We start from the raw sequence: 17,243 nt of genomic DNA, 5'->3' as shown, positions 1-17,243 counted from the left end.
GTCCACCCGGGCCTTAACAATATAAAAGACATATGTGTGAAGAGTATGGTACAGTTGTAGTCAGTCAACGAGGTTATGAGGAATGCCCTTCTGTTCTCTCTCCGGAGGTTTCGTGAGAGGTCGATAATATCAATCTCCTGGCTTGGGTCTTCGCTAAACGACGGAGTGACCACAAAACTCATACCAACCGAATAAAAAAAAATAATATTCAAAAATAAAATTTCGATTCGTTTGATTTGATTGAAAAATTCCCATAAACATTCTCTTGTAGTTATTCCTATATTCTCGGCTATTCGATGTCACCTGAGTTCACTCCTCAGTTTGATAAACAATGGCCTATGCCAAAGACACCAAAGACCAATAATTCATAAATTAATAAATTAATAAAATCATGTGAGTACCACAGGTTCATGACTCATCAATATCAATCTCATTCCCTCACCATTTTATTAGCTTTAAAAGTGAGAAGTAAATTAACTCAAGCATCAAAGAACTGAATTTAATCTTCTGTTGTTATTAAAGTTCAATCTTACCGCTGGCTTATGGAGTCTACTGGAATTTTCGTGACGTCTTAACCTTAACCTAAAAATGTGTGCTGGTGACAAACCTAAGACACCAATATGCAAAAAAAAATAACAAATAGTCAGCTGGAATTTCAAGAAATGAATAACAGAAATAAAATAGTGCACTCGTGAGGAAAAAAATCATTCTGAAAATTGGTGGATAATTCCATGGTATTTATTAATCATCGCTTTGTCAGTGAATTTTCTCGTAAGACTCAATAGATTACAAACGACTCCACTCGTTTCCAGTGTAAAAGTTTACTTTGGTCGAAAGTCCTGGAATCATTAAGATTGGAGAATAAACGAGATGACTTGGTTAGCTCCTTGATTTTCATGATAATTGCTTGGAATAATACGTATGATTGAGGATGGGATAAAACGAGAGTGAGTTATGAAATGGTAATTTTCCTCACTCCAGATATTTATCACTCATCTCAAAAATTCACTACATACATCAAAATTTGTATAGAAACATCTAGAAAAATTTATAAAAAATTCGATGGTATTCTATTGATACTGTAGAGAATTCTCGTTGAATTCTAATTGTTTTTTAAGCCCATTCTGTTGGATATTCAATAGGAAATGGTCAATAGATCTGTCGGTTTGAATTTTTGTGAGATTTCATCAGTTGAAATTATTCAATGGGAATTTTAAATGTTTTTCAATTCTATTCTGTTTTGCTCTTGTAGTACCGAATCCAGTGATAATAAAATTTGTAAATTAATTCACTTAAAGCTGCGAATTTAGAATTCAAGCTGGTAAAGCAAAACTTGAAAAACTTCATCTCGCCCTTGTTCTCAATTACTCTTGATCAAGTACAAAATCTGAGAAAAAAAAACAAAAATTACAAAAGTAATAATACTAATAGTGTAAAAGTTAACGATATTAAATTACGTGTGTAATATATTCCAGTTAATATACATAAATTAAATTTTGAGAAACGATAAAACAATTTTTACAGGCAAGTGATTCAAAAAAGCGTCGACTTGATCCGAACGTGACCCAACATCCAGACATGTTTTGCTGGGGCAGTACGGTACACGGTGAATTGGGGCTGGGTGGTATCGAGGACGAAAATATTCGAGTGCCTACAGAAGTGAGTTTCGCAAAAGCCATACAGGTGGCTGAAATATCCTGCGGAGAGAACTATACAGTCTTGATGACCACCGATGGCCACCTCTATTCTTGTGGCAACAACGATTATGGACAGCTTGGGCACCTCCAACCCCGAAAAAGATTTCAGCAGTTACCCTCATTGGACGCTTTCATCTTCAGGAAAATCTCGTGCGGCGGCTACCACACTCTCGCGATAAACGAGTGGGGTCAGCTGTTCACGTGGGGCTGCAATTTCGAGGGCCAGCTAGGACTGAACAGTCAGATACCTATGGAGGAAACCCCCAGGATGGTTAGGACCCTGAATGCAAGTGTAATTGTCCAAGTATCTGGGGGCCTCAAGCATGCCTTGGCTCTCACTAACAATGGCGAATTGTACTCGTGGGGATCAAATACTGAAGGTCAACTAGGCCTAGGGCTCGAGTCTCAAGCACAGCACAAACCCAGACTCATTAGCTCTTTGGCTGGTGTGCCCATCGCCTTCATAGCATGTGGTGGTTATCACTCGGTTGTAGTGTCCAAATCTGGGGCTATTTACGTCTGGGGGAGGAATACTTTTGGCCAACTGGGAATTGCCATTACAGGCAATCTACATTATCCTCATCAACTGAGGACACTCAGGTCCACGAGAATTAGGTACGTTTCTTGCGGAGAGGACTTTACCGCTTTTCTTACCATCGACGGCGGTGTCTTCACGTGTGGTGCTGGAATGTACGGACAATTAGGCCATGGTACAAACAGCAACGAAGTTCTCCCTAGAAAGATTATGGAATTAATGGGTAGTATAGTAACCCAGATAGCCTGTGGGAAACGTCACATGCTGGCTTTGGTACCTTCACGAGGTCGTGTATATGCCTGGGGTCTAGGAGGTGCTGGACAGCTGGGCATCAATGGTGCCAGAAGTGTTGCTATTCCCCAGGTAGTGCTGGGCCCCTGGGTCTCACCAAATGGCAGCTCAATTTACACAATCGACCGCCCCAAGAGCGAATACAGTGTCGACTGCGTTGTCAGGCACATTTATTCCGGTGGGGACCACTGTTTCGCTAGCGTTAGCAAGAGGGAGGAAAATGTAAAGCCAGATGACTGCCGGTACTATGAAAACTTTTCCCAGATTCTCATTGTCACTGAAGCGCGCCTGATGGAATGCCAGCGAGTAGCCATGGGTGAGATCCTCGATCACGACCTCATAACTTATTTGGAGACTGTCTTTAGGAGTCAGGCCTGCATCAATGGCTCTTTCCTTCTGGATGATGATCTACACTACGGATGCTCCAGCAGACACTCTGGAGTAGATGTGGAGAAGGCGTCCAGAATGTTTGGAATGATATCTGACGTTCAGAATGCAACGATTCTTGAACTGATTTTCACATCGATTGGAGAGGGACTCATTCCTTCTTTAATAGCCTCTCCTCCTGATGTGGAGACCCTCAGGGTTTACGTGGTGATTCCACTGTATCATGGGTTTATGGATGTAAACAACAGGGCAATTCTTCAAGTGCCCTTTGCCAGAGCTTTGCAGAGCCTTAAACCGGAGGCTAAGAGAGTCGTTGGCATATGGTGGACTCATGCACCTGTTCAGGTCAGAGTTAGATAGAATTTTTTTACTGATCGTTAGATCTAAATATCACTGAATTATAACGATAAAATAAGTTGTGCTTCTCATTTGTTATTGATACATAATAATTCATCGACTCTTTTTCTTAAATCAACTCGCATTTTTCCATTTGTTTGACTCTCTTTCTGTTTCAGGTATACCATAGATTGATCAGAGCATACAAAGCGATTATTCTATTGGTCCTAAATCAGGCACAGAGAGAGAACAACTCAATGTGCAAGGATCCATCATTAAAAGTAGCCCTAGACGCCCTTCAGTTCATCAACGAGCTAAATAAAACCCAAGGAGAGGGTCTGAGGGTTCCCTACGAAATGTTCTATATGCCAGAACTATCCGAATTAATCAACATTCGAGCCGACTATATAAAATTCTACACTGGTATCGATCTCTACACTATAGGTATTCCCTTCTTCAATTATCCTTTCCTCTTTGATGCCCAAGCCAAGACAATTCTCCTGGAGACTGATCAAGCGATACAGATGCACTCAGCCATGAACGAAGCTGCCAGCAGGAATATCTTCTTGTCTGGAGCGGCTCCTCTAAGTGCCAGACAATTCCTCATACTCAACGTATCCAGGGAAAATATTGTCGCTGATACACTGAGGGAGTTGTCGGAGCACAACTCCAGTGATCTCAAGAAACCTCTGAGGGTGAAGTTCCATGGAGAAGAGGCTGAGGACGCTGGTGGTGTCAAGAAGGAGTTCTTTATGCTTCTCCTGAAGGAAATTCTTGATCCGAAGTATGGAATGTTTAAACAATTCGAGGAAACAAGGACCATTTGGTTCAGCGAGGACTCATTTGAGGGCGAGCGAATGTATTTTCTCATTGGAGTCCTCTGTGGACTTGTTATCTACAATTTTATAATTATCAATCTGCCTTTTCCACTTGCTTTGTACAAGAAACTCCTTGGGGAGAAGGTGATGTTGGCTGATCTGAAGGATTTGTCACCAGTCCTGGCTAAGAGTTTGACGAGTGTTTTGGAGTATGGCAATCAAGACCTTGAGGATATTTTTTGCCTTAATTTCGAGGTGACTAGAGAGGTATTTGGAGAGCAAAGGGTTTATGAACTTATTCCAGAAGGAAGCAAGACTCCAGTGACTATCGAGAATAAGAAGGAGTTTGTGGAACTTTATGTGGATTATGTTTTTAATAAATCCGTGGAGTCACAGTTTGGGGCTTTCTATAATGGATTTCATAAAGTTTGTGGAGGACATGTTCTCAAGTTCTTTCTTAGTCATGAGCTGATGGCTCTTATTGTGGGGAATGAAAATTATGACTGGAAGGAGCTAGAGGAAAATGCGGGGTACAACGAGGGATACACCAAGAATGATCCCACTATTGTTATGTTTTGGGAAATTTTCCATGAGCTTTCACTGGAGGAGAAAAAGAAATTCTTGCTATTTCTCACAGGCAGCGATCGTATTCCTATTCAAGGGATGAAAGCTATTAAGGTGAGAAAACAAACCAGTAGGGAATATATTATTTATAATAGTCGTATATTAAATTCTCCTTTCACTGCGTGAAACAAGGTAAATATTAGTTTAGGAAAAAATACGATTGACAATTATGTCGATAACAATTGTGCTCTTTCAGATTACTATTGAACCAATGAATGACGATAAATACCTACCAGTAGCGCATACATGTTTTAATCTCCTCGATTTACCACGATATCAAACCCGGGAGAGACTCAGGTACAAACTGCTTCAAGCCATTCAACAAACTCAAGGATTCTCACTCGTGTGAGGACAACATGTCATTGCCAATCTCTTGACTCGATGTTTTATATTTTCTGTTATGGCCAGTCGCTGGTCGCAGGTCTATGTCAAAACGGAGGTGATTTTGTTTTTTAAATAAAAAAAAATATGTATATAATTTGCTGTTGGCCTGGCCTAAGCTGAGTTTTTATTGGATTGCTTGGTTGGAATAAACTGGAGGTAATTGAAAGCCATTTCTGGAATGAATATTCAAGAAAGACGAGAGCTTTCCTCCATTTTCAATCCAGGCTTGAAGTCTGAAACATAAGAAAATTAGAGTAACTAGGTACTTGTTAGATGACGCATCTATCATCAGTGCGTGAGGTAAGGCTTATGGCTGCTTATGGGATATATTGTTATTTGTAACCTAAGAGCACAATGTCGACAATGTCCATGTCCAATCGGCTATCCCAAATATACCTCATCGAAGATAACGTTTAAAGTTTAAACTTTAAACACAATCGAAAAGGTATTTTTGGTACGTGAAATGGTCACCGTTCGATTCGTAAAGAGGATGTTCAGTATCTATCTTTAGATATCCGCTGATTATCTTCTAGATAACCTTTTTGTCCACGTGTTTACACCGTTTACACTCACACTCGAGGCAAATAAGAAATTCAATTAATATTGAGTTATTCAAATAAACGAAATAATCCAAATTCAATAAAAAATGAGCACAAGTACTGAAGAAAAGTCATCCGCAAATAAAGAATCATATTCAGAAATGAAGTCCACGAAACGACGACATGCCAATGAAAGTTATATGGAGGTAAGGCACGAGGTTATGTTTTTTCATCATTATTTAAATGTTTAAATTTTCATTAATTTTCTATAATGCTCATAATTTGAATGTAATCAAATTCAGGTTGATAGTGTCAGTGGGATTGAAGGTAAAGTGAAAATGAGATCTGCGTCAAAACGTTCGAAGAATGTTCAAGGAGGTGAACACAGAAAGGTGAGTGATCATTGTCACTTTAAGTTTCCTTAGGATTCAACAAATACATATGTAATGGTTCCACACCCAGAATCAGCTCTAGGTGTGATACTGCGATTATTGCCTTTAATTAACTTCAACATCAAAGATGTCTATTATTAGTGTCTATCCTGGTATCTGCACCTACGAAAATTGAAAAATTTCCTTGAACAAGAAAAGATTTGTCGTTGGATATGGTTAAATATGTTTAAAAATTGATGAAAATTGCTTTTCTTGGAAGATCGAAGGTTTAACAAAATATAGATAAATAAGAAAAAAAACGAAATTGTGAGATTAATAACTTTTGCTGCTTTCGTTTATTTAGATAGCTGTCCCAGCCCACAGATATAGTCCTCTCAAAGAAAACTGGACAAAAATTTTCACACCAGTTGTGGAGCATCTCCAATTACAAATTCGTTTCAATCTAAAAACTAGAAACGTAGAACTTCGTACAGCCCCGGAAACTCCAGACATATCGAATTTACAGAAAGGCACTGATTTCGTCAAGGCCTTCGTTTTAGGTTTTGAAGTGGAGGATGCAATGGCTCTTTTGCGATTGGATGACTTATTCGTAGAGACTTTTCAAGTACAGGATGTGAAACCATTGAAAGGTGATCACTTGTCAAGAGCCATAGGACGATTAGCCGGTAAAGGTGGACGAACAAAATTTACAATTGAAAATGTTACGAAAACTCGAATTGTATTGGCAGATACGAAAATTCATATCCTAGGATCATTTCAGAATATTCAATTGGCAAGACGAGCCATTTGCAATTTAATTCTGGGAAGCCCTCCGTCCAAAGTATATGGGCAACTGAGAAATATTGCCTCTCGTGTTTCAGAAAAATTTTAGATTTTAGTTCACCTTTTTCTCATATTTTTAATGATTATAAACAAAAATAATTTGCTTTTGTTAATTGATGCAATAAGTAATAAATGTAGATGTGGAAGAAAATTAATGATTTATTTAGTTGAATTTATAAAAGTATTTTATATTTATATTTACGTGGTACTTTATTAATAACTAATCTTCCATCGTAACTTAGTGATGCAAAAGTCCAAGGATCTGCTGATGACCACTCAGCAGCGTAGACACTATCTTCATGTTCTTCGTATTTTCCAATTACTCCATCGTCTAACTTTTTATCATTCACTGATTCTTCGATAGTGGTGGTTATTGCCGCGTCATCATTGACCATGTGGCCATATGGCTCTGACGATACTGAAGGAATGCTCGATAAAATAACACGAGAATCACTGCTCGATGTCAATACGAGCTGATCGTGAAAGCGGTTTATCCGAATCTTCCATACCCAATGTGAATGTTCCATCCGGCAAATCACTGGTTCATTGGGGCTTCTTATATCCCAGAATTTCATGTATCCATCATCTCCGCAAGTTGCTAAGATGTACTGCTTATTTATGTTGAAATCTAAATCTCTAAACAGAAATTACTCTATCTAGTAGCTCTATTTATTTTATACATAATCCATATTTGACTTTTCAACCTAAATACTGTACCTTATTATTTGAGAATGAGCTGACAGAATGGTCCAAGCTTCCTCCGATGGACATCTTAAATCCCAACCCCTCACATTATTCTCATTGAGTGTTACAAGTTGATTAACTCCATTATGTGGATTCCATTTACCCGTTGTGAATCGAGGCTGTCCTTTGCCTGCCAGTGTACCAACGGTAGAAAACTTGAAAGTACAATTTAGATAGATTATAATGAAAGTCATTACTCTCGACACTAGTCACTACTAGCTTAATCATTACCTGAGGGGAAGCCTCATCAAGAGTCACAAGAGCGAACTTGTTATCGACCACTGCCACTGCTTTCGCACCATCCATTGGGTGATAGATTATCGTTTTTAATTCATTTCCATAAGGGGTAGTATCGATATCCCCTAATTTAACTAAATTCTTTTCTGCATCATCACCGAAGTCACCGAAATCTGAGAGTCCCCATAGGGCACCTTTCATTACACACATACCCTCTTCTGTAATTTATTCAATAAACCATTCTCATATATTTACAATATATTCTATTCTTTATTATTATTATGAAGCTTTATTATTCACCATTTAAAGTATTGTAAGAAGTAATGAATTTGGCTGGATCTGTTGTGGATGCTTCCAAAGACCATATTTCCCCAATTGCATGATGATAAATTTGAGTTCTTAGTGTGTTAGTTTCATCGTTCAATTCTACCAAGTGTACTTGGTTATTTGCCAATTTCAACGACTGGGTTCCAACCAGGAATCGAACTATGTCAGTTTCAGCATTTTGGGCTGATAGAGCTCGTGCCTATACAAACAATTTAATTGAATAATTTCATTATCACTCCTTTTGGCAAAAAAGTCATTGAATTTATTCGAATAATCACCTGAAATTCCAAGCCATAAATGACAGGAGTGCTGTTATCCATATGGACGAAAGACAAGCAACAAACAACAAGGAACAGCTGCTTTTCGGAGCACTTTGTTTTATCACTCGAAAGATGATTAACCTCAAAACTCCAGCTAATACATCAGCGTACAAACAAGAAGAAAAAATCATATAATTCTAGGAGCCTCATTATCCATATCTTTCGTTTTTTATTATTTTATGGAGGATTTTCATTAGGAAATAAAAATTCAAAGAGGACACCATCAATTTGTTGACAAAAGATACATACTGCAGGGTACTACATCTACTTCCTACATATCATATACATATGCCGTAACAATAAAAAATTCTTTTGGTATTTGGTTATTGGAAATGAAGGATTTGAAACGTGGTGGATAACGACATTGGCGGAGGTCGAAGAGGTCGAGGGGCTCGATGAGGTGAATTGAAAATAAATTGCAGAGTAGGGGAAGAGAGTGGGACATCGAGGTGGATTGGTAGATGGTGGTGGAGTGCGTGGACCTGGACATCCTGTACATATATATATGAGCAGTAGTAGTATATAGTAGCAGCAGCAGTAGAGCAGTCTAGGAGGTGAGGTGAGGAAGAGGGGAAGTCTCGAGCGCGTGAGCGTGAGCCGTGCCAGCCGTGGTAGTGTGCTATCAAGCTGAGCTATCAAGCTGAGCTATACGAGAGCTATGTACGTTCACTGCGCGGCACCGGGTCACTAAATCTAAATTATACCAAATAAAACCACAGTCTCGTGCACTATAGTCGCTTTCCTGGTCTCTTATTCAACCCAAGTCAAACACAAGTGCTACAAAATACCCCACAGTGCTCCGTCATAAGTTCTCCTCATTTTTATCATCTATTCCATTTTTATTTCATTTCATACCCACCACCACATCAAAACGCGAGTTCCAAACGATTTCTCATCCTTCAAAATAGTGTCCAGACATTATTACAATACTAAAGGTTATTGACTAAACTCTCATAGAATAGACAATTTTTCAAATAATACACGCATTGAACACAATTGATTACAAATGATTGACAAATAAGGTCACTTCTGATGAGTTATTTTTCATAGATCCGTCGTATGTTTCTGTTAGGGAGGATGATGTGGTTTGTGGAAGAAAAACGTCTTCATGAATTCTAGCTATTACTTTAGATATCTAAGTGGATTACTCATTTAAAATTCATTAATTATACATGTGTTTGTTGAATGGCGAAATGTCGTGAAGCGTCGGAGAAATAATTAAGTGGAAAAATAAAAACGTTATGCAGTGCGAGTGTGAACACCTGTGCACTTGTATTGTCAATCGAACAGTGTGAGTATTCCACCCATTATTATTGAATTAAATCACTCGGCTGCAAACCGTTGCATACCGTTGTTTCAGTGAGATTTTCATCACATGCAATAATTCCAACAAATATTTTCATTCATAATTTGTTCCATTGTATGACAGTTAGTTACGATTAATTGTGTGCAATATTCTTTTTTTTTTTATAATTTTGTTTAATGAGTTAAGTTCACTCTGAGAATAGATTTAATTTCAGGGAATGAAGATAAATTGCACGAGGTTAGTTCGCTCGCTTACGAAATGTATTGCATGTATATTCCTTCTGAATTGTCCTTAAAGTATGGCACATGGATATGAAATGGTGATTTCCAATTAATAGGGAAAGATCAAGTGAAAACAATAATTAATTTTTCGTTGATAATTTATTGTTGAGCAATGGAAGACAAGTACTATTCTGCTGTTCATGCATTAATTATTAAATCTGTGTCTCAGGTTGTCTCACGGAATTGACAAAATGATTTGGGTGACTCGAAAAAATGATTGCTTTGGAAGAAGCCAATGCTCATTAGAAACTGACTAAATGACTACATAATGAAATAAGTAATTTAAGTCTCAGTGTTGAGTATACGGTAATTAGTATTTACGCATTTAGATGGCTCATTACTAGGAATGGTGTACTGAAATTGTCTGTCGCTTAAAAGACAAATCTAGGAGATATTAGCCTTTGATTTCCCCTTGGGTTATTCAAAATAATCCAGAAACATCATCGATACAACTTTTTTTTCTCCAAGCAAAAACTGGGATTTACTGGGAGAAAAAGATAGTGGAAAATGAGTAAGTGAAGAATGATTTTTGCATGTGATAGTCGTAAAATATATCCAATAGTAAATCAATAGCATCTGCTCCGTACATTTTACATTTTTATTTTGCCGACAATAGTCAGAATACCAGACATTATGTTCAGGTAATTCATTAGAAGTCTATGAAATCGTTATTTTCAGGTCCACATGAGAACACAAAATAGGGAAAATTTGGGGCTTATTTTTCGGAATTGTTGAGCTGCTGGAAATTTAAAAGAATATACTGTGCAATTTTCATAAGAAGACTAGAACGTCAAGCTGCCCTTGAAATATCGGCGATTACTCGCCATGACAATCCAGAGCTTTATTGAATTTTCCAGATGAATGGAAACTTTAATGAACGATGTAATGTTAAAGTAAATTAAACCCTACAACAAGGAGACCTCACTGAGAATTAATCTGTCATACGCATAATGAAGGACATATTTTCTAATATTCATGTAGGGAACCCACTAGAAATACCTTTCGAATATGATACACATTCAATTGTAGAGAAATAAAAGACCATAGAAGTTAAATAAGACCGGAAATTTCGTTGACTCTTCGTTACGCGTATATAGCTATTTCAAATAGGCACAATAGAATATCCGTGTTAGTTTGTAAAACTTTATGTCACCTCGATATACTTTCGAATATTTTAGAGCTATTAATATTGTGAATGAATTTCCGCACTATTTTTCGTATATAATATTCTTTTGAATTCACATCCGGATCGAATAAACAAGACAATTTAAACTGACTAAAAAAATTTTTTTTTTTAATAATAAAATAAAAATTCCCTTAATTTAAATATCAATGAAAAATAATATGAATATCATAAAAACATGAAAAAAACCTTGAAAAAATAATGATTTCCTTTACCTAATGTATAACACATAATCATGAAGAAGACAATCATAATTATTCTTAATCACTCGGTCACATCATAGCAGCGTGCAATAACAATGCAATTAATTCAAATTGGACTTGTTTGCAGTTACCGATTGAAAGGTGAAGAACAAAAAAAGTAGAATCACGAGCGCTTTCTTATTTTTATAGTACACCTGTTAGTTTTTGAAAGTACGCTCTTTTCAAGGGGGGGGCCTGTGTGTCCAGAAATTTTTTTTTAATTCTCTCTATATATATTGGATGTAATCATTGTAGATGCCTTCTGCGGCTCCACAGATATTATACATGAATATATTACCGTATTATTACCGTATTGTCCTCGCCGGAAGTGTCCCAGGAACTTTTGATCAATGTATCAGTATGTTATTGATTTCCGTACCGATGTACAGATGTAAAAAATGTGAATATAAAATATCGTGGAAGGCGAATATACCAACATTTGTTTAATTGAAAAATTTATAAGATCATAGAAATAATTTCTTCCTCTAAATATGTCCTCTTCTGACAATAAATATTTTCATTAAAAAAAATTAGAAAATGTAAAAATAAAACTGTGACAATACTTTCATTCAGAACAAATCGAAATAGTATTCAACTGAGTTTTCATTACTAACACATTATCAGCTCTAATTTCCACAATGATATGCAATATATTTTTCTTATTGGTGTACTTTCTACGCTATATTCATTTTAGTTGCCTATTATGAAATGAGAAAACAATTTGAATTGATCAGCCACATAAGGCAAACCACTGGATGGCATTGGTGCACTTTCTATATCATCAAGCTTCAGTGAAAATTATGGAAAAAAAAATTTTTAACGTTTTCACACGTTTTTTTGTTGCAGGTGGTACACAATGAAGTTTAAAGGGGAATTGTCCCATTAAAAAACCGTTAACAATGAGATTGATGCAATGAATGGGTCTTCTAAGTGGTGTAGTTCAATTCTATTATTTTCATGTATCATAGGACGAATGATACTAGGATCAGCTGGTGAAAAATGATGACTGCAATGGCGAGATTACCCTGTAAATCAACGAGTACTCAACAGCAACCGCCATTTCCACAGGGCAACAATAGTAACGGTAATAACAACCGAAATTATTGGGATATGCAGATACAGCCATCGGCACCATCGACCTATACTAGGGCTCAACATCGCCCGATCATTGATCATACTGGTAAATAGGAACTATTTTCTCCCCCTCCTAGTCAACACAAACGACAATGATTTACTGAAAAACTTCTCTACATTTTAGCAGCTTTCCTTTTCATTTCAGGCAAAAGAAAGAGCGCAGTGGAATTGCTGCAAGAATCAAAAGCCTTCTACGTAAAAAGTGAAATAGTTTTGGATAGAAAGCAAGAGCTGAAGAATAGTGGACATCTTCAAGTTGCTCGGTCAATAAACACCAGTACAGCACCTCGACTGTTAAGGCAGTGTAAAAATTCACCTTCATGTACTCGTAATCTTCAGCAACAGCAGCAGCAGCAGCAGCAGCAACAGCAACTCCAACAGCAGCAGCAGTCGCAACAGCAACAGCAACAGCAGCAACCGCAGCAACCGCAGCAGCAACAGCAACAACAACCACAACAACAACAACCACAAGTATCACCACCACCACAACAACAACATCACCATCATTACCATCATCACCATCATTTAGCGATGATCTGTAGTGGTCCTGGTTCTGGTTCTGGTTCTGGTTCGATTGGTTGCTGTCGTTCGATATTGATACCAACGTGCGGAGATAGGGGCGATGCTGTTTTGAGTCCTCAACGTACACTGCCACCGGCATTACCGCCAAAGAGTCCCAGACTGATATCAGCACCACAGCGACGGGGAATAACTGGCCTTCAAAGTGGAGTGGTGGGTGATCAACTTCAAACAAAATTACGTAAACTGTTGAATACAGATAGCAAAGAGAACATTCATTTTGTCGATACCCCAGGATCACCAAGTAGCCATGGGGTATATGACTGCGGCAGCGGTAGCAACAATGCCACAACACTTCCACCGAAATCTCTATCCTCATCCTCATCTCCATTGCCATCTCCAACCGCTCAATTATCTCCTATTGTTAATTGTCAATTATCACCTCCATCGGCACAATCGAATCATGAAATACGATTGAAATTTGGTAGAAGTAATTCTCATTCGCATACATCGACAAAAACTAATGATAAATCAAATAGTGGAGTGAGTTCACCACCAACGATTTGCCAGACTACTATTTGCCATAAATCATTACCCGATCTTCATAAAACTGCACGCAGTCGGACATCTTTGTCGTCGAGCAAACCGATTCATATTAATTATCGTGATGATTGCCCTGATTGTGAAACGAGTTCGGATTATTCTGATCACAGTTTCAAGAGAGATTCTGTTTGTAATAAAAGTTCGAGACACATGAGAAGATCTCTTGGCTCGTCGGGGGGTAACGATACAAGCAGTATTTTATCATCGGGTGGACGTACTCAGAAGTCATCAGGCTCAAGTAAACTCAGTCATGGGGCAACAGCGAGGGATTCAGGGGGTTCTTCAGGGCACTGCACTCATCGCAGTGAACCCCCACCTAGAATGCAAGAATGTTGGGGACAAATACGACGAGACAGTGGAGCTTCTACACAACATTCCAACGAAAAATATCGGTTTAGGAGAGGCAGCAGTCATGCAAGTGCTCCCAATGAAAATCCATCATCAATTTTGACGACTTTCAATTGTCATGATCATTCCGATAGCAGTAATAGCCCCATTGATTACAGTCCAACGTGTAATTCAAGATTCTCAGACGGATGGAAAGAGGGACGTGCTCGTCCAATTTTACGCTCAAAATCTGATATTAGTGATCGCTACTGGCGATACGATAGTAATGATAGGAGCTATGAGCGCAAAAAACAAAAGCAACAGTTGCAACAACAACAACAGCAACAACAACAGCAACAGCAACAGCAACAGCAACTATTACCATCACCGCCACCACCACCGCCACAGCAATTACGACCACCAAAGTCCGGCATTGAATTGGAAAATTTCTTTGATCGTCTCGGTCTTGATTCGGATAATTACCAATATGTAACTGTACCAACATCAAATACCTCTTCTCCCGTATTTTTTGATAGTGTCAGTTCTGTTGATTCAGCACTTGGATTATATCCGTGGTCTGGTAATAATCAAACAAGCAGCAATAATGACGGACACTGGCAGGGAAATAATTGCAGCGCAGGAAATGAAGAAACTAGTCAGAGAGTGAGTGATCCACCGAGTATCGTTGAGAGAAACGCTAGAATAATAAAATGGTTGTGTCAATGCCGAAAGATACAATTTAGTTACAGTTAGATAGAGGGAAAAAAGAGGTAAAAAAAAACTGGTGCTCATTTTTAAATTACATGTTCTCTATTCACTGCACGTGCCATCACAGCTTGTCATTAGTCCTTTTTTTCTTCATTAAAAATGCTTTTTTCTTCAGTCGTACATAGATCACCTTTTTTTTCTTCATTTTCAAAAGTCAGAGTAATTGAATTGAACAATTGAACAATTATAGTCATTGAAAATTATTTATTAACCGTTTCATCTCATGTTTTTTGCTTTTATTCAGAGATATATTGTAGTTATTCTGTTGATTAATAATTCTTGATGTTGAAATTTGCTATTATTATACGGTAACAAATTAATGAATGAGCATTGAGAATTACTTGTGTAAATTGAAAATATTTAAGAGACGGCAAAAAGATCAGAGGGAGAGTAATTTACATAATGATAAATATTTACTGGAGAGATTTGAAATTTTATTGGTGTATTGAGACGGAGAAGGAGAAGATAACTATCTATTCATAGTAATTTTTATCTTTGTGTACTCTCCTTTGTCCACTTAATTTTTTAAAAAGAAAGAAATAAAAAAATTGTCACGCATTTTTCGATTCTTGTGATTCAGATATTAGTAATGAATAATTATGTGTTAATTTCTATCTGTATATATTTCAATTCCGGTGTGCAATAACCGGCGAAATGCATGCGGGCAACGACCAGTTACTGCACCCTAAAGTATAAAATGTATTTTGACAATATAGTTTTCCAAAACGAAAGATGTTTTAAAAATAATTAAGGAAAATGCCTTGGAAAAATGTGAAAAAAACTCAATTAATTGTTGATTATCCATAAATGTGTTTTGAGAAAAAAATAATGGATCATTTCACGTAGCCATTACGATTAAGATCAAAAGTTGCGTGTTGACATTCCGAGAATACAATGAATTGAAAAGTGATTGTTTGAAGAAATATATTTAATGATGATATACATATATATTTTTGTTTTTTTTGGGGGGGGGGGGGCAAAATGCAAGTGGCAAGTGCCCCAAAATGAGTATAAAGCTAATAGGTTTAGACGCAGTTTATCACGACTCATAGAAAAAAAGAGACAAGAAGATATATAACTCATAATATTCCGAAAAAATCCAAATCAAAACGATTTTATAAAATCATCTGACTCTTATTGTGCATTGCATTCACTTCGTAAACTCAAACAGACTGATTTGCAATATTTTTTACAATACAATATATAATCAGCAATTGCACATTTTTTATTGACGAATTCATGCTTCATTCACCAAATTCCATTTGGTGAATTGAATTTAATGCACGGTGTAAAATTAACGGGTGCGCATTTAAGAAAAAAAAACCAAATCCATGCAATTTGTTCTGCTGATAACGTGAAATATTAATCGCTACTTCCTCTATTACTCAAGGACATGCGAATCGTACTCTTAAGTATATTATAAATAAAGATCGACAAGAAATGTATATTAAAATTTGTGAAAATATGAGATAGCGTGATGAAAGATAGAACAAGGCACAACGAACGATCATTCCATATATGGGCCAATTGTTATAGGAAAAAAAAGAAAAGAAAATATGCGAGAGTGAATACAGCAATACTTTTGAAAGAAACCGCTTAAGGACCGGTTGGATTATCTGGAAAAGATAATCTACTCCAAAATTGGGATTCCTAATTACTCTGGCAATTAATCGTTGTTTTTTCAATAATTGTTAGCTAGCGTTCTAGCGGTTGTCAACGGTCAACGACTAGAACACTAGCTAACAATTATCGGAAAAAACAATTAATTGGCGGAGTAATTAGGAATCCCAATTTTGGAGTAAATTATCTTTCCGAGATACTTCATCCGGCCCTTAAAGTACTATAATATGTGAAGCTTCTCTACATAATTTTAACGCCGAAATATCCGATATTCGGAGTTATTCAGAGAATACATCAAATATGTCCAAATACTGTACAAGTTTAAGTTTATTAATTGCTTCGATCTAATAAAATTAAAGTTATACGAACATTTTTAAATCGGATATTGGATTCGAATTCCAAATAATTCAAAGTTTATCTTTTTTTACGTTGAACCCATGGATACTTGATAGCTTAACATGAAATTAAAAAAATTTTATTCTAGTTCCAATATGTATTCTCAAAAAAAGAATAAGTCGACGAATTAAATGATCAATTTCTCTTAAATTTTGATATATTGATCGAAAACGTGGAAAATAAGGAAATACAATAATTAATTAATTAATTATTTACATAAATTTGAAATTGAAATGGTTGGAACCCTATTCGCTCACTCATGAATCAAAACTTATATTATACAGCAATGCATCGAATAGAAAGATATATACCATATATACTCAATAGTCCTTATTCCAAATGCATAATTGAAGGATTGTGAAGACAGAATAATTAAATTATGTGGAAATACATAGAATTACTCACTTATTT

At 36.8% G+C, this 17,243-nt stretch overlaps 4 protein-coding genes across 18 annotated transcripts; 3 read left to right on the top strand and 1 right to left on the bottom strand.

The window, feature by feature from the left end:
• Positions 1 to 201: 201 nt before the first annotated feature.
• Positions 202 to 6,003, top strand: LOC105262681 (HECT and RLD domain containing E3 ubiquitin ligase 4). Of its 8 annotated transcripts, none has more exons than XM_011298382.1 (8): positions 202 to 393; positions 523 to 734; positions 813 to 878; positions 1,525 to 3,255; positions 3,426 to 4,742; positions 4,885 to 5,372; positions 5,606 to 5,817; positions 5,914 to 6,003. In XM_011298382.1, the coding sequence occupies exons 2-6, from the start codon at positions 732 to 734 to the stop codon at positions 5,035 to 5,037; spliced, it is 3,270 nt and encodes a 1,089-aa protein (XP_011296684.1). In that variant the 5' UTR covers positions 202 to 393; positions 523 to 731; the 3' UTR covers positions 5,038 to 5,372; positions 5,606 to 5,817; positions 5,914 to 6,003. The 8 variants fall into 8 exon arrangements, with proteins under 8 accessions (XP_011296684.1, XP_011296690.1, XP_011296683.1 ...); XM_011298383.1 differs by lacking the exon at positions 202 to 393 and adding an exon at positions 444 to 461; XM_011298381.1 differs by lacking the exon at positions 202 to 393 and having other exon boundaries at positions 402 to 734.
• On the top strand, positions 5,773 to 6,874 carry l(1)G0004 (lethal (1) G0004). The gene is made up of 3 exons (XM_011298441.1): positions 5,773 to 5,817; positions 5,914 to 6,003; positions 6,347 to 6,874. Exons 1-3 carry the CDS (start codon positions 5,773 to 5,775, stop codon positions 6,872 to 6,874), a joined length of 663 nt encoding a protein of 220 aa, XP_011296743.1.
• An 86-nt stretch (positions 6,875 to 6,960) lies between these two features.
• On the bottom strand, positions 6,961 to 9,706 carry LOC105262683 (protein TSSC1). Of its 3 annotated transcripts, none has more exons than XM_011298392.1 (6): positions 9,626 to 9,706; positions 8,412 to 8,547; positions 8,107 to 8,332; positions 7,801 to 8,024; positions 7,543 to 7,724; positions 6,961 to 7,461 (listed from the first exon to the last, which is right to left on the bottom strand). In XM_011298392.1, exons 2-6 carry the CDS (start codon positions 8,451 to 8,453, stop codon positions 6,999 to 7,001), a joined length of 1,137 nt encoding a protein of 378 aa, XP_011296694.1. In that variant the 5' UTR covers positions 8,454 to 8,547; positions 9,626 to 9,706; the 3' UTR covers positions 6,961 to 6,998. The 3 variants fall into 3 exon arrangements, with proteins under 3 accessions (XP_011296694.1, XP_011296693.1, XP_011296692.1); XM_011298391.1 differs by lacking the exon at positions 9,626 to 9,706 and adding an exon at positions 8,703 to 8,926; XM_011298390.1 differs by lacking the exon at positions 9,626 to 9,706 and having other exon boundaries at positions 8,412 to 8,926.
• LOC105262684 (probable serine/threonine-protein kinase tsuA) lies at positions 9,661 to 15,762 on the top strand. Of its 6 annotated transcripts, XM_011298394.1 has the most exons (5): positions 9,661 to 9,744; positions 10,370 to 10,551; positions 10,719 to 10,922; positions 12,312 to 12,645; positions 12,724 to 15,762. In XM_011298394.1, exons 4-5 carry the CDS (start codon positions 12,465 to 12,467, stop codon positions 14,799 to 14,801), a joined length of 2,259 nt encoding a protein of 752 aa, XP_011296696.1. In that variant the 5' UTR covers positions 9,661 to 9,744; positions 10,370 to 10,551; positions 10,719 to 10,922; positions 12,312 to 12,464; the 3' UTR covers positions 14,802 to 15,762. The 6 variants fall into 6 exon arrangements, with proteins under 6 accessions (XP_011296696.1, XP_011296697.1, XP_011296700.1 ...); XM_011298395.1 differs by lacking the exon at positions 10,719 to 10,922; XM_011298398.1 differs by lacking the exons at positions 10,370 to 10,551; positions 10,719 to 10,922 and having other exon boundaries at positions 12,745 to 15,762.
• Positions 15,763 to 17,243: the final 1,481 nt, after the last annotated feature.

The sequence above is a fragment of the Fopius arisanus genome, unplaced genomic scaffold (genome assembly GCF_000806365.1).
Source record: "Fopius arisanus strain USDA-PBARC FA_bdor unplaced genomic scaffold, ASM80636v1 scaffold00010, whole genome shotgun sequence".
Classification (NCBI taxonomy): domain Eukaryota; kingdom Metazoa; phylum Arthropoda; class Insecta; order Hymenoptera; family Braconidae; genus Fopius; species Fopius arisanus.
Note: the sequence above shows the minus strand (reverse complement) of the source record. Positions and strands in the feature narration are given on the sequence as shown.

Coding starts and splice junctions, on each gene's coding strand:
- LOC105262681 (XM_011298382.1), top strand. Junction 3,256..3,425: donor GGACTCATGCACCTGTTCAG/GTCAGAGTTAGA, acceptor TTTCTGTTTCAG/GTATACCATAGATTGATCAG. Junction 4,743..4,884: donor AAGGGATGAAAGCTATTAAG/GTGAGAAAACAA, acceptor GTGCTCTTTCAG/ATTACTATTGAACCAATGAA.
- LOC105262683 (XM_011298392.1), bottom strand. CDS start 8,453: ATGGATAACAGCACTCCTGTCATTTATGGCTTGGAATTTCAG. Junction 8,333..8,411: donor TTTATGGCTTGGAATTTCAG/GTGATTATTCGA, acceptor TTGTTTGTATAG/GCACGAGCTCTATCAGCCCA. Junction 7,462..7,542: donor GCTCATTCTCAAATAATAAG/GTACAGTATTTA, acceptor ATTTCTGTTTAG/AGATTTAGATTTCAACATAA.
- LOC105262684 (XM_011298393.1), top strand. CDS start 12,465: ATGATGACTGCAATGGCGAGATTACCCTGTAAATCAACGAGTACTCAA. Junction 12,646..12,723: donor CCCGATCATTGATCATACTG/GTAAATAGGAAC, acceptor TCTACATTTTAG/CAGCTTTCCTTTTCATTTCA.